General features: G+C 39.1%; 1 protein-coding gene across 1 annotated transcript in view; it reads right to left on the reverse strand.

Moving 5' to 3' along the window:
- Window positions 1-15,991, reverse strand: part of FRAS1 (Fraser extracellular matrix complex subunit 1) — a 408,429-nt gene that overhangs the window by 112,549 nt on the left and 279,889 nt on the right. The window contains exons 30-32 of the mRNA XM_044912923.1: window positions 12,705-12,858; window positions 6,630-6,808; window positions 1,976-2,092 (exon numbers count right to left, since the gene is read on the reverse strand). Coding sequence (XP_044768858.1) covers window positions 1,976-2,092; window positions 6,630-6,808; window positions 12,705-12,858 — 450 coding nt within the window. The remainder of the gene's footprint in view (window positions 1-1,975; window positions 2,093-6,629; window positions 6,809-12,704; window positions 12,859-15,991) is intronic.

Consider the following 15,991-nt stretch of genomic DNA (forward strand, 5'->3'; position numbering starts at 1 on the left):
AGCGATCTGTGATCTAACAAACCCTACAGGTGGTCCTAAGGCAGGCTGAGATTTGAGACTATGCTCTAGAGATCATTTACACTTCAACCAGCTCAGTTCACCTCCAAGAGGAAGCCCTCCATGACCTCCCCCATGCTCCACTGGACTAGGTGTCTCCCTGTTTGCTTCCATATTGTGACTCTGCTTGCGTATCATATCATAGCACTCATCATGTATAATCATTGCCTCCTTATTTGCTTGTTTTAGACTCTAAGTTGCTTGAGAATAGAGACTGTGTTTTGTAGTCACTGAATCTCCAATGTGTTTCACAGCACATGGGATAAATTAGTGTTTATTTGAATGACTGAATGACTGGAGAGGTGGACTCCTACCCTTAAACACATATATGGATATACCATATATGTATTTAGCATATACGTTCATAATGTTGTGTGCTTAGGTGAGTCCCAATCACTGAATAGAAAATGTGTTTTTGTCACAGATTGCAAGTATATCCTATAGTAATGGCCGCGATTAATGTCAAAAGAAATACAAACTGTGTATATTTTAAGGAATATAAAAGAGTGGGCTAATCACATTTTACAGTAAACTCACCTTTGTGATATCCTAAATTAGACAAGACAGATCTAATCTACAAACATGCAACCTGAGACCCTAAAGGTTAAGTAACTTGAGAAGTCTCTAGAGGTCCACAACAACATAGTGGGATCAGTGCCATCTTCATTGGCTCCTGGCCCATTTTTTCCCTCTAAACTCAAAATAACACTGCATTAGCATTTGGCAAGAAATGTGTATGCACATTTTTCTTTACACTTTACAGAAAATTCTGATCCAAGTTCCTCCAGTCAAAATGATGAATTATAGACTTTATAGTGCTGCTGAATTATGATTTCTTTAAATTATGGTTTATGGTGGAAATGCCGATACCAGCTATTCATTAAAAACTTTCTGTTTCCCCCTGTATGTCTCTGTCATGCCCCAGACCCATAATTTCTAAAACTATAGCTGCTCTCTTTGTTGTGGCTCAGGGCTGATACACTACTTTGGAGTGTAATTATGTGGGCACTAACTAAAATGTGAATCCTTAATGATTAATTTACAAGGTCTTATATGCTTGTGGCTCTGTCTAGAACAAGGGTTCTGGCTTTACATACCCCCTGGATATGGGGTTACAGTGGAGCTGCTAATTGTCTGAACTAAGCTTCATGTACTAATTTAGCTGTCACCTTACTTCAAACCTTTCCATGTGCCCACACTCCTTCTTCCTACACAGCACTCAAGACCTTCTGTGATCTAGCTCATGAACCTCCACATCCTCACTACTCCTCCTCTGCCTCCCTAAGTTCTCCAGTCTTATTGATCTGTTTGCAATTTTCCCAACCATCACATTGTCTTTCATCTCTGTGCTGTTCTTACATCTGGTAGTGCCCTTCACCTTCACCTTCACTTCTCCGTTCCTTCTGACCTGCCCCTCAAACTTTCACTTGGATAATTGGTACTTATTTCTTTGGATTCAGCAAAGGCATTGCTTTCTCCAGGAAAGTTTTATAACAGAAAAACAAAAACAAAAGCTTCTCATAGGGCTTCTAAAACATAGAGTGACAATTTCTCCAGAGAGGTGGGGCCAGAACTGACTGAACAATCATACCTAAATGGTATTGATTAAATAGACACAAGCTTGAAACTCCTTCCAACTACTCAAGGAGAAGCCCTGAGACCATCTGGAATGCTATAAAAAGGACAGAGGCAATGGATGGGAGGTTGCAGTGGATTCCACATAACCTTCCCTTCACTCTGGAATTTTAAATTTCTTTTTCAAGTCAAAGAGAAATGTGTTCTCAAGGCTGGTTATTATTGGCCCCAGAGTCCGCGCTCTGAGCCAGGCATTCACCAGATACGAAAGCAGGACACTCTATTAAACCCCAACAGCGTGCCTCCTCCAAGCAGAAACCACAAGCCCTCCCACCCAACTCACGGTCATATGGAGAGACGCTCCCCGAGAGAGTTTAGGCGCCCCCGGTGTCTGTGGTAAGATCGCGATGTTGAACATGCGGCTCTCCAGATGTGTATGGGCATCTGTGGCACTGGACACCTGAAAAGAAACATCATACTGGTGAGCCTCTCATCCTCTGTTGGGCACAGCATGTTTGTGCATGTTTATTTTTTCCCCTTTAAACCATCTGTCTTTGAATTCTATGTGTTTTTGCATTATAATTTTCATTCTGCTCTTCATTTTAATGCTAATGCTTTCCTGATTAAAAAAAACATGTAATCATTTTAGGCAGTTCTAAAAATGCACAGAAATACAAATAAGAAATAAAAAATCTAGAATTTCACTAAGTAAAAATAGAAGTTATTAACATACTGATGCACTTCAGTTTAATCCATTTTCGATGCATCTGTGAAACTTGAGATACAAATAAGTGTTCTACACTTTTACCTAACATAATACTATGTTTTGTTATTTCATTAGTCTTGAAAACATGATTTTTGATAGCTACATATCTCATTATAAGCATATATAACACATGTTATATATGTGACTTTTATTCTACTTCTTTAAACTTTACTCAGCACAGATACGTACACCTAGATTATAAATGACAAATCTCAGCCTCATCACTGTAAAATGAGATTAATAGGATTTACAATTAGAAGAGTCACAAAATCGACCTCTTCTTGCTTCAAAAATGCTGAAAAAGGATGCTTTGCTTATGCAGCTAGCTCCTCCCCTCCCTCAGTCCTTCTGAGCTGCCCCCTTAAACCGTCCCTCTCTCCATTGTATGCTCCACCTTAGGCTTGTTACAAGAGTTGCTAAGGCCTGTGTGGCCATATGTAGTTGCAATAATTCTATGACAGGGGGCAAGGGTTCTGTCAATTCTGAGAAAAAAGCAGGAATGGCAGTCCTTTCTCTGTGTCTTCTCAAGTTATGCCCAACAGAAAAACGGTCTTCTCTATCTTGACCCCATCAGATGCTTGGAGATCAAGTTTTGGAATATCTACATATTTTCATCAAGAAGACATTGTGTGTCATTATGAATAATTTAATAACAATAGCTATAATTCACTAACATCTATCAGGGGCTCAGCACCGTACTACCTACTTTTCAAAAGTTATCTTACCTACTTACAAAGTAGGTATTTTAAAGACGAGGAAACTGAAGGTCAAAAAAGTGTCAAAAGGTGTCAAAGTTATAAAGTCAATAAGGGTCAGTATTTAACCAGGTTAGCAGGTTCATGATCTTCCTACTGACCAAGATGGCTCTATCTGGAAGCTTTAGAAACTTAGGAAAGGGGAAAATATGCTCTATCTTTTGAAGAAAAAGAATGGAACGCTGTGTAGGTAGTGAAATGTGGACATATTACCAAGCAAGGGAATCATTTCTAGCTTCCTTAGTAAAGATACTGGTGTGAAATATGTTGGTCTTTTCATACCACATCCCCTAAGGCTGTTTCAATGTGATCTGAATATACCAAAGCCAGAGTTCCTTCCCATGCCCTGAATGATGCAAATGTACATGCTTTCTTCTCACTATGCCATGCTCTATTTTTTAATGCCACTTGCATTACATAAATCCCAAGTTTTATGAGCAAAGTAAACAGATGGGATGCATTGATGGCTCATGACAGCACATCAGCATTAAAATAGAATTAAATCCATGCAACTCATTGTATTGCATTTTCTGCTTTAAAGAAAGAAAAGAGAAGGGAAGAAAGAGAAGAATCATTAGAACAGCATCTTTTTTAGTTTAAAATCCTTCAGGGACACTAAGATGACGAAAGAGAGAAGTTGCAACTATTTATTTTAGCACATAGCTACAGTGTGTGTCATTTCAAATCAAAATATGAGGTAAGTCTATAAAACAATGAGACTTTAAAAACACACCGAAACTTTCACATCCAGGAGATCATAATCTCAGAGATTTGTTTCACATTTGCAATAAAGATGCTGTCAGTGTTCAAAATGCACTTTTTGGAATGCCTTCAGAGAGAGTTCACAAATCACTGAAGAAAACTGAGCTTGTTACTTCATAATTGCTCCCTGTTTTTTTTTTTTTTAAAGATTTTATTTATTTATTTGAGAGAGAGAGAATGAGAGAGAGAGCAAGCACATGAGAGGGGGGAGGGTCAGAGGGAGAAGCAGACTCCCTGCCGAGCAGGGAGCCCGATGCGGGACTCGATCCAGGGACTCCAGGATCATGACCTGAGCCGAAGGCAGTCGCTTAACCAACTGAGCCACCCAGGCACCCTAATTGCTCCCTGTTTTAACCAAAAATAATTACTGCTCTTCTTACCAGACAGGACTCTGACTGACTTTTGGCTCTTTGGTAATTTTTTAAAATCAACTTCCAAAGGATGATATACTGTCACTATGGAGGATGTTCTAAAGAAAATCCCATAGATTTTGAAGATTTCAGGTCAGGGTTCTAAACAATTCTTGAGGAAAATGTGTGAAGACTCTCCAAAGGGAATGACTTTCTAAGTAAGAATGTTCAGCTGCATGTCTTAAGCTCTAGAGAGTTTGTTTTTAAAAAAAAATCAGTAACTTTTGCTTTTTTATAATTACCCATTTAGTAACCAAGTTGCAAAAGCAATCAAATATCATTCTGAGCAGGTACTGAGACTCCCTTTCCAAGGAAGTGCTCCATATTGAGAATGTTTTTCATCCTGACACCAATAAAGGCAAAGGCAGATCTGAGGATTCTAGTTGGCTGAGGTGTCTTCTTATGATTGAGGTCTTTGCCTCCATTCTGATTCATTCTTTGAGGATTGTGCAGTGCCCAGGTGCTAAAAATGAAAAAGCTAACTTGGCAAAGGGCACATGAGGCTTGCTCACTCATTGGACATTCAGTATGCTCAGTATCATCTCATTTTAATGCTTTTCAAGTTTAGTTTAATCCGCTCCCTGGAAAAGCACATCTTTTACACTATATAAATTAGTCAGGCAAGGAAGATGTGCACACCAGTCCTCAGGAACAGAATGGATGGTTATTTAACAAGGTGAGCTATTGTTGGACTCCTGGACAAAGGAAAAGCCTCAGACTCAGAGGGTCTGCAACCCTGCTTTGGCTGATCACTCACCACGAGAGCGTCTTTATATTTCTCTTACATTTTCCCAAATTCTTTTCTGTATCTGTTTCAATGCTGTTTCTCAAAGTTCCTCATTCCTTTGTACTTCCATTCAATTCTTTATTTCCAAATTGCCTTTGACATAAGTTTGTCTGATTTTATTGATCTTTCCCAAGATTCGGGTTTTGTACTCATTATCAATTCTCCCATTTTATACTGAATCGATTCCTCTGCTTATCTCTAAGAATTCCTTCCTTTTGCTTTCCTTAGGTTTCCCTTGTGGTTCTGTAGCTTCACTTAGTCCATTTATTTTCATGTTTTCCTGCTCAATAATAAGAGCTTAAGGCCATCAGTTTTCTTCTGAGTATTATTTTGTCCACATCATTTAAGTTTTGAGAAGTTATTTCCTCCTCATCAACATTTCTTAATAGTTTGCTGTTTTGATTTCCTTTTAGAACGAGTAATTATTTAGGAGACTATCTAAAAAATTTTAAACGGTTTGCATTTTTTGTCTAGCCTTTTATTATTAATTTCTAATTATATCTGATAAGTGCCAGAGAATGCACTCAGTATAATTTCTTGTTCTTTAATTTATTGACAGCCTCCGTATGGTCTGTTTGTCTTAGTTTGCTCAGGCTACTATAACAAAAATACATAAACTGAGTGGCTCATAAACAAAAGAAACTTATTTCTTGCAGTTCTGGAGACCAGAAGTCTGGAGCAGGGTGCCAGCATGGTTCGGTTTTGATGAGGGCTCTTTTCTGGGCTGCAGACCACTGAATTCTCATTGCATCTCCACAGCAGGGAGCAGGGAAGGGGGGCAAGCTCTCTTGTGACTCCTGTAAGTGTACTAATCCCATTTATGAGAGCACAGCCCTCATGACCTCATCTAATCCTAATCACCTACCAAGGGTCTCACGTCAATATACCATTGCACAGAGAGGGGGTAGGATTTCAACATATGCATCTCAGGGGGACACAGATATTCAGTCTTTAGCACTGGTATTTGATCAATCTTTATAAATGGTAGTAACAAACCCGTACATAGTGACAGGAGGTATTCTACGTGCTCATTAAATCCTCATAGTAGCTCTATTTTACAGATGAGAAAAATGAAGCACAAGGATTTCACCAAAATAATTTTCCCAAAGTTGAACAGCTAGTGCATGGCAAAACTGAAATATGAACCCACTGGGTTTGGCTGCTAAGCCTCTGATCTTATCATAAGATGGCAAATGTTCCAAAAACATTTGAAAAGAGAAATATTTTTTTCCTCCATAGGGCACTTTAATATTTTGAAAACATTTTTTTTCCCAAAACACTTTGGCCATTATCTATTATAAACTCCCTGCCATGGGATGACTCTGCTTGTAGAGATATTGTAGGACTGAATCGGGAGATAAAAAAAACCTCTCAATGCTATTAATTACATTTGTTCTTCCACCAAATGTGATTTCCAAGCAACACAGAAAACGACCCAAATTGTTTAAAATAATGGCGATGGTTTTCGTCAGACCATCCAGACATCAGAAAAGATGTCAATCAGCCGCGGAGGGTACCTGAAAGAGGAAGGAATCGCTCTGGGCCGGGACTCCTGAGTGCCTGTACCACACGATGCCTTCGTTGATGTCTTGCTGGGTAAAGGTGCTGGTGGGAGTTGCTGTCCTCCCATCAGGCAGGTGCTGCCCTTCCTCTGCAGGACTGTCTGCAGGCATATCAACCAGCAGGACCACCTCTCCTAGGAAAGCCACATAGTTAGTGAGGATCTCTGGGAAATGTAAAAGTAAATCAGAGCCCTCATCTCCTTGTCTACTACCTTTTGTTTTTTTTAAAAGAAATTAGGTACTTCTTTATTTTTAATCTAAGGCGAAGGAAAGTATATTAACACAGCATTCAATAGGCATCATCAAATTCACCTACAGACACAGAATTCCCAGTCTCTCAGCTAAAAAACACGAAAAGTAATTCAAGGGCAATTCATGTATGAAGTTACTGATTATATCAATTAAGTCACATAAAATTGTGAATATAGCAAATATTCAAATACAGGCACTAGATGGATTCATTTCTATGTACAACTTGCTGTGTAGCAGGAAATGCTTTCTAACCTGGACATTTTTGGCGTAAACATAATGGGAAACTTGAAAAAATTCAGAAAGAGTTATTCTTGGGAGAATTCTGTACAATGAGAATAATGTTAGCTGGCCCTGGGATGCCTATGGCGGGGACTGCACGAAGCACGTTATATGATCATTCAAACCCAGCTCCACGTCAAGCTGCATGAACTTTATGTAGGCTTTATAAGCCTCTGTTCCTATTGGTAAAATGAGAATAGTTCATGGGTACTTAAAAAGGATGTTGGCCACCTTATCATTATGTTATTTGATCCTTCTGAAGATGCTACTGTTATCCACATTTAAAGAAAGTTCTTTAGGCTCAGAGAAGTTCAGTAACTTCTTCAAGTTCACAGATGATATGTGAAGGAGTTGAGACTTCAGTCATGGTTATTTTGTGTTCACAGTCTCGTATCTACCCTCCTAAATAACTGATCTTGTTTTCTCCTCCATCATTCCTTAGACTTCATTAGAATTGAAGCAAGGAAACCTAAATCTAAATGACAACACTACCAATCTGTTTCTATCGCTTGTTCCTCACCTGAAGCTACTATCTCCTTAAAGTGAGATTGCAAATACAGAGGTGTTATGGAAACAATTAAAATTTCACCAGGATAATATGCCCTCAAGTGTAGACCAAACAGGAGAAGGGATGAACTGCTGAAAACAAAAGCCATGTTGTCATGAAAATGCATCTAATAATAAATCTGAGAGAAGCCTCCTCACCACTGAGATGGTAAGAGGAATAGAAGGGGGCGGGGGTAGGGAGAGAGAGAGGTTCTCTAGCAGGATACCCAGATCTTAGTACACTAAGTATACTAGACACATTGGACAACTGAAAACACATTTTGATTACACTAAAGCAATTTTCTTACTTGAAGGAAATATTCCTTCTAATATTTATATGCACTAAATTCAAATTCAAAATGAGCATAATCTCACTAGAGCAATTTTCTTACTTGAAGGAAATATTCCTTCTAATATTTACATGCACTAAATTCAAATTCAAAATGAGCATCAGGATGGTGATGAAATACTGAAGAAAAAAAACATCAATAGTCTCTTTATAAAGTCATGTGTAGAATCAACTCGCTCTAGTTTCTTTTTAGTATTGTTTCTCATTTATACCTAAGTCACAAATTCCATTAGCCGTCTCTCCCTAGTTCAACCTCTGTTCATAATAAACACGCTATTCTAGGATGTAGACTGTTTAGGAATGTGAGCACACCTGTAAAATATTCTGAAAGTAGACTTCTACAATGAAAATGTGGAGAGTAGAAAAATAGAAAATATTCAAATGCTAATTTCCTAGCTGTTCTTCTTTATAATAGAAAAACTAAGCAGAGTTTTTCTAACCAGGCCTAATGAAATAAACCTGTTTTTCAGATCTTAAAAAATTGCCATGTTATGCAGATTAACAGGAACCACAGAATATTGACTAATTCCGTGAATTTCAACTCAGATAAGAATGACTGAGTACCTGTTAGGTGCTAGCTATCATGCTAGACCCTTCAGGGATGGGGATTCAAAGATAAGCAAGATGCAGTTCCTACCCCTGAGATCAGTCCCCCATAAGCAGCCTGGAGCCACTGTGAGATTTCAGTAGGTGAATGGCACGAACTAACTTAGAACACAAAGCATATATGATCAGAATACAGGGAGCCTATGAAAGAACTGTTAAAGAGGCTGAATTTTATTTTATAAAAATGGTAATAATAGTAATTAACATTTATGTAGACAGTTTGACCAATTGTGAGACCCCTGCAAAATCCAGATGACCGATGGGATCCTGAACTAAAGCAACGGAAGTAAGATTGGAAAGAAATAAACAGACATGAGAGTCACTAAGTAAGTGGAAGCAACAGAACTCGACACTTGTGGTTGTGAAGGGTGAGAGTTGGGGAGGGCTCATCCATTGACAGGAAGGGCAGCAATGACACTGATGGATGAGCAGGATGGAGGGAAGTTGAGCACTGGGTCTGTTGAATATGAGGAGACAGGTAGAAGTATCAGTATTTTGTGGGGTTCACCCCAGCAAGGTGACAGCTTTTGTGTAGTACCTCACCTCTGCTCTTATTATGACAAATACAAGGAGCTGACCCTTTAGATATATGGAAATCCAGGCTTACAAAACAGTCTGGGTTTAAAAAACAAAATAATCTCTACTTGGGATTTCCTTAATACTGAACTCTACAGTTTAATCAAGAATTCTGAAGGGAAAATTTGATAGGTGTTAAGAATTAGAATCTCAGTGGAATCTCGATGAATTATTTTGGGATTGAGAAAATTTGTATTAAAGCTTTCTTACCCGATGCTAAATAATTTAGAGTTGGCAATGTGTTGGATTAAATCAGATTTTCCTTCAAATGATAAGTTACTTCATTAAAACCATCTTATTAAATTTACTTTCAAACTTGTGAAGTAGCTAAAGGTACAAGTATTAATCAACTTGTCTACACTTAAATTTGAGAGCAGTGATGAGTCTATAAGTGGTGGAACTTGGGTCCATTATGCATTTACTACACAAGCAATTTACATCTGGTTCAGTTCCATGGTCAGTTCTTCACAAAAAGTCTAAAGCCCAACTGGAACATTCCAAAGTGATGAGGGAGTCCACAGTAGCTGGGGTGGCAAGGGGGTAGGGGCTCCACAAATTCACACCACTGCGATAGATGGATGTAAGCAGATTGGTGTTAAGTGGGTTTCCAGTTCCCACCATCTTTTTCACTCTTGAGTGCTTCTTAAGGGTAATGTGATTTGATTATTACTAATAGGGGGCTCTGGACACACAGAAAGAGGATTATGTTCATAGGAAGAAGTTAATTAAAAGAGTTATAGTAGGAAAGGGTCATAGGCGAGCCTACATGGCATTTATCAAGCTGAAATGGCTTAAAAAATTATTTAATTCAGCATTGTTCTGTTTAAGAGTTAAACAGAATATTGGAATATTGGGCTGTCTCTAGGAAATTAAATTTTTTGGCTTTTAGTGATCAAGATAAAGGTAGAGAATTTAATACATCAAATGAGTCAAAGATTTTTAGAGCTGAAAAGGACTTAAACATTATCGAGCTTAAAATCAGTGGATAGAAGAATGCAAAGTTGAATAAGGTCTGTGGATTAATTAATAGCATTGTGTCCATGTTAGCTTCCTGGTTTTGATAATTGTTCTATTGTTCTGTAAGATGCTACCATTGAGGGAGGCTAAATTAAGGGTATTCAAGGGCTCTTTGTACTATTTTTGCAACTTTTAGTAAGTCTAAAATTATTTTAAAATAAAAAGTTAAAAAAATTATCTAGCCTAAACTTTCAAAGAACCTAAGGCTCAAAGGGGTCCACTTGCCTTCCTCAAAGTTACACAACTATAATAAAAGACACCCCAGCTAGACCAGCTATTTTTTTTTTTTAAGATTTTATTTATTTATTTGACAGAGAGAGAGATAGTGAGAGCAGGAACACAAGCAAGTAGAGTGGGAGAGGGAGAAGCAGGCCTCCCACAGAGCAGGGAACCCGATGCGGGGCTCGATCCCAGGACCCTGGGATCATGACCTGAGCCGAAGGCAGACGCTTAATGACTGAGCCACCCAGGCACCCCTAGACCAGCTATTTTATAATTATATTAATTCTTTAATTTCAACTCAGCTAGCCAAGGTATAGTACATCATTAGTTTTTGATATAGTGTTCAATGATTCACATTAGTTGAGACTATCACCCAGTGCTCATCATATTACATGCCCTCTATAATTCCTATCACCCAGTTATCCCATCCCCCACCCACCTCCCTTTCTGCAACCCTCAGTTTGTTTCCCAGAATCCAGAGTCTCATATGGTTTCTCTCTCTCTTTGATTTCTTCCCATTCAGGTTATAGTAATTCTTGATTAGATTATGCTTTTCAATGTCTTTGTTGACATTGGAATTACTTTTTTTTTTTTTAAGTCTTTTTTTCTTGAGAGAGAGTGTGTGAGTGGGGGGTGAGGGAGGCGATGGGAGGGACAGAGGGAGAGGAAGAGAGAATCTTAAGCAGGCTCCACACTCTTGGTGCAGAGCCTGATGTGGGGCTCCATCTCAGGACCCTGAGAACATGACCTGAGCTGAAATCAAAAGTCGGATGCTTAACCGGCTGAGCCACCCAGGCACCACATCGGAATTACTTTTAAATTGCACAAAAGTTAACTTTTTTCCCTCACTACAGAAAATACATAATTTTTAAAATCCAGTAACCCAGAGGAAAAACAGATTATTATTCCTCTGCTATTTAACATGCCAAGAAAGTTTTTACTTGTAATGAATATAATTTTCTTTTTCAGGTGATCTATTTAGTTCTTTTAAAAAATCTACCTGCCTTTTTATTTTTATGATACTTGGTTATTGCCTTACAGTTTCAATTCCTTCTTTTGTGTCTTTAAATCATTTTAATATGCTTGTTTCATAGTTGTTATGATTACTCCTTTGTTTGAAATCCTTGGAATTTTAATCATTTTGTTCATTTTTCTTATCATACTATGGATTATTTCCTTATCTGTAATTTTGAATTCTGAGCTATTCTTCAGTGGTTTAGGCTGTGAGAATCCTGTGATCCAGAGTTGAGGGTGGACATTCCACAACAGTTTCTACCAGTTTCTGCAAGGGACCCAAGAAATATCATCAGCCTGAGATTAATATTCATATGAATGTCTCAGCTGTGGCTTTCTCAGACAATGTGCACAGTATAACTTAACCCTGGATCTGCAGGAGAAACAGGCCTGAAGTTCTGCTTTCTTGACAGACTTTTTGGCTTCAATCTGAGCCCTGGGAAACACAGGTAGGTTTCTTTGCCATCACTCTGGGTTGGTGCCATTCTTGTTTTCTATTCTGTCCCTCTAATTGAAAGTCTTTCCAGAGTCCCAGTTTTATATAGGATCATAACTTTCTATCTCTGCACGAGCATTACATCTCAAGACCCTGGGTTACAGGGACACATACAAGCCCCCTCAGGGAAGCTGTTCCATCAGCTCATGCCCAGACTGGCTTTAAGCTACTTCTCTATTTGCTACCTGGAGATTTCTCTCTATTCTTGGAAGGTCAGCCATGAGTGCCCTACAATTCTTATCTTTTACCCGGCACTTCTAGATGATGGTGACGAGGGAGAATTTTCAAGTTATCATACTCTACTATCTTGCTAGGAGTGGAAGTTAACAATGGAGATCTTTAAAAATGTTTTTATGTAAAACTTTTTTTTTTTTTAAAGTCTCAACAAGAAGTCTGGTGATGTTCTGGAGGGGGCATAAGGTGGAGTTTGAGAGTCTGAGCTTCAAAATTAAACTGAAATTATTAGCTATATATGCTAAAATGAACCATATCTCAGCAAGTTACTTACTCTGTAAAATGAACTTATTTTAAAACTTAAATTTTGGATTTCATATATACTAACAGGTCTACATTACTTAGCACACCACCTCGTATATAATATGTGTATAGTATGACAGTTATTTCAGTTGCTGGATACAATGATGAGATCATGACAAAGGGAAAAAAAAGTTACCAAATTGTGGGTGGTCCTGGGTAATTTTGTAGATGATTTCTGAGGCACTGGCACCTGGAGCTTCAGCCTGTAGGATTCTGTTGGTAATTTGCAGCATCCCACCTTCTGGAACCCACACCATTGAATTAGCCACAAGCCGAAGACCTGCATCATTCTAGAATAAGGAAAGAGTACACTGTTAAGTCCAAGCCAAAATATATATATATTATGATTACTCCTTTGAAATCCTTGGAATTTTAATCATTTTGTTCATTTTTCTTATCATACTATGGATTGTTTCCTCATCTGTTCTGAGCTAATCTTCAGTGGTTTAGGCTGTGAGAATCCTGTGATTTGGAGTTGAGGGTGGACATACATATATGGATTATGTTCTGTTTAAGACTTAAACAGAATATATATCAGCCCTTAAAAACATAAGTTATCAGATACTATTGCTGCCAGCCATCATCTAATGAGAGATGTTCATAGCTCTGGAGTCTCTCTATGAACTATGTATGTCTATTGTATGTAGATATATGCATGTGTATGTATATATGTACATATCCTACTTTTCCCTTTTCTTTATCATAAGCAAATAACTTATTTCATTCAGGAAGACAAGTCTCTCCATTTCTTTCTTTCATTTGTCCATCTCACTGTCCTTCCATCCTCCCCATCCTCCCACATTCAAGCACTATACATTAAGCACCTATTATAGGTCAGCTCTTTTGCCAGAGGCCTGAGATATATAAGAATGCCTAAACAAGGTGTCAGTTTCAGAACTTACAGTCTAGTGGTCCTTCCATAGACAAATAATCAGGATGCATCACAAATGATGCTCTGTAAGAAGCTTGAGCAGGGTGCAGTGGGAGAATAAAGGAAAAAGGAGGTTTCCTCTTTGAGGGAGGAATGCTCAGGAATGCTTTCCTATGGAAATATCATTTAACTCTTGAATGACCAAAACATGGCCCTTCTAAGAGACAAGTGGTGAAACGGATTCTGTGCAGAGGGCCCAAGCGAGGCAAAGACATGAGGCAATGTACTGTGTGCTTCATAAAATACCCAGGTGTCTGGGCAAGAAGAGTTTATGGAGCCAGAAGAGGGGGTGAATAAAAAGGGACACTCTCTTAAGGTTGGCGGGTAGAAGGTAAATGCTGTACTAAAAGTCTTCATTTATCTTGTAGGCCCAGTAAACTCAACATGTGTCTTCATGGAAGGAAAGGGGATGAGCAGGTCTGGGGTTTATAAAGCCTCCATCAGCAAGAGATGGAAGGGGCTAGAACTGACATGTGTCTGGGGCTGTAGAAACCATTTGACAAATTCTTGTAATGGCTCAGGTGAGAGAAGATGAAAAAGTCATCACAGCAGGAATGGAGAGTTAGAAACAGTTTCCAGAAACACTAGAGGCCAAACTGACAGGCCTTGATGACTGATTGAAAGTGAAGCCTTAGAAACAACTGTTGGGAATAGCTGACTGGAAGAAATCACCTCTTTAGCACTCCTGAGAAGGCAACCATTTTAATTGCTAAAGCTAATGTCATTTAAAAAGTGTTGCCATTCCTGATTTGCAAGGTGTGCACCTCTTCCAAAGCCTCATAACTGACACTTTCCACGGAAGGAGATTAGTGAGCCTGCCTGTCTTCAGCTTTCAGTTTGTTTTCATACTTCAAAGATGAATAAATCTGGTATCTTAAAATGGGGCATTTCAAAGGGGATGTTTTTATAAATTATTGTTACTACTTTTTTTTTTTAAGATTTATTTATTTATTTGAGAGAGCGAGAATGAGAGTACATGAGAGGGGGGGGAGGGTCAGAGGGAGAAGCAGGCTCCTCGCTGAGCAGGGAGCCCAATGCGGGACTCGATCCCGGGACTCCAGGATCATGACCTGAGCCGAAGGCAGTTGCTCAACCAACTGAGCCACCCAGGTGCCCCTCGTTATTACTTTCAAATATGCCAATAAACAGAACAAACACCACTACCAGGAGGGGCATATTCAGAGCAGAAGGCAACAAATATGCCTTCACAGTCACTTGACACGAGAGCATTTGCCCCCGACAAGAGGTGGTCATAGCTATTCTCACCACAATTACTGGGGAGCCGAGTCAAACAGTGCCCAGGCGAACGGCAGCAAAGTCACCTTCTATTGTGATCAGTGCTCAGGGGCAAACTCCCAAGAATTTTCTCCTTTCACAACTGATATAGTATATTAGTTACAAAAACATCCAAATGTGCCAAGAATTTTCCTCCATTCCCCTCCCCCAGAACTGTGGGGGGAAAATCCCTATTAACTTCAGCAGGAGTTTCATAAAACATAGTACACTTAGACCCAGTGTTTTTTTTTTTTTTAAAGATTTTATTTATTTATTTGACAGAGAGAGAGACACACACACAGCGAGAGAGGGAACACAAGCAGGGGGAGCAGGAGAGGGAGAAGCAGGCTTCCCACGGAGCAGGGAGCCCGATGCGGGGCTCGATCCCAGGACCCCGGGATCATGACCTGAGCCGAAGGCAGATGCTTAATGACTGAGCCACCCAGGCGCCCCGACCCAATGTCTTAATTGCTAGAAATCTCTCTAATAGAAGCAGCCTCATCAAGTTTGATCATGGTTACAGAAATCCATCATACACCAACGACCACATTCTGGGACTGATGAAGCAATGTGTTTTTTCATATTCCAAGCAAGTAAGTACTGGGACCTGAATGCATGTCCCCAGATGTCTCTCTCACTACATTTCTATCTTGGCTACACTTTACCAATACAATTCTCTAATTCCTGTGTGAGTGTAAATCTTTAGCAGACAGTACCCCTTATATGTCAGTGTTAGGACAAAGGCAACATCTGGAAGCTTATTACAAGTTCAGAATCTCAGGCCCCACCCCAGATTCTGATGTAGAATCTGCATTTTTTTTCACCAGCTTTACTGAAGTATATTTGACAAATAAAGGTTGTAGACAGTTAAGGTGCACAACGTGATGTTTTGATATACGTATATGTTGTGAAATTCAAGCTAATTAAGAAATCTATCACCTCACATAATTACACTTTTGTGTGTGCATGTGGTAAAAACACTTAAGGTCAACCCACTCAGCAAATTTCAGGTATACAATACAGTATTAAGTATAGCCACGATGCTATATGTTGTATCTCCAGAACTTATTCATCCCTGGTAACTGAACCACTATACCCTTTGGCTACCTTTGACTAACATCTCCCCATTTCTCCTACCTCAGTCCCTGGCAACCACCACTCCGCTCTGCTTTTATGAGCTGGACTGTTTTAGATTCCAAATATAAATGAGATCATGC

The sequence above is a fragment of the Neomonachus schauinslandi genome, chromosome 2 (genome assembly GCF_002201575.2).
Source record: "Neomonachus schauinslandi chromosome 2, ASM220157v2, whole genome shotgun sequence".
Classification (NCBI taxonomy): Eukaryota; Metazoa; Chordata; class Mammalia; order Carnivora; family Phocidae; genus Neomonachus; species Neomonachus schauinslandi.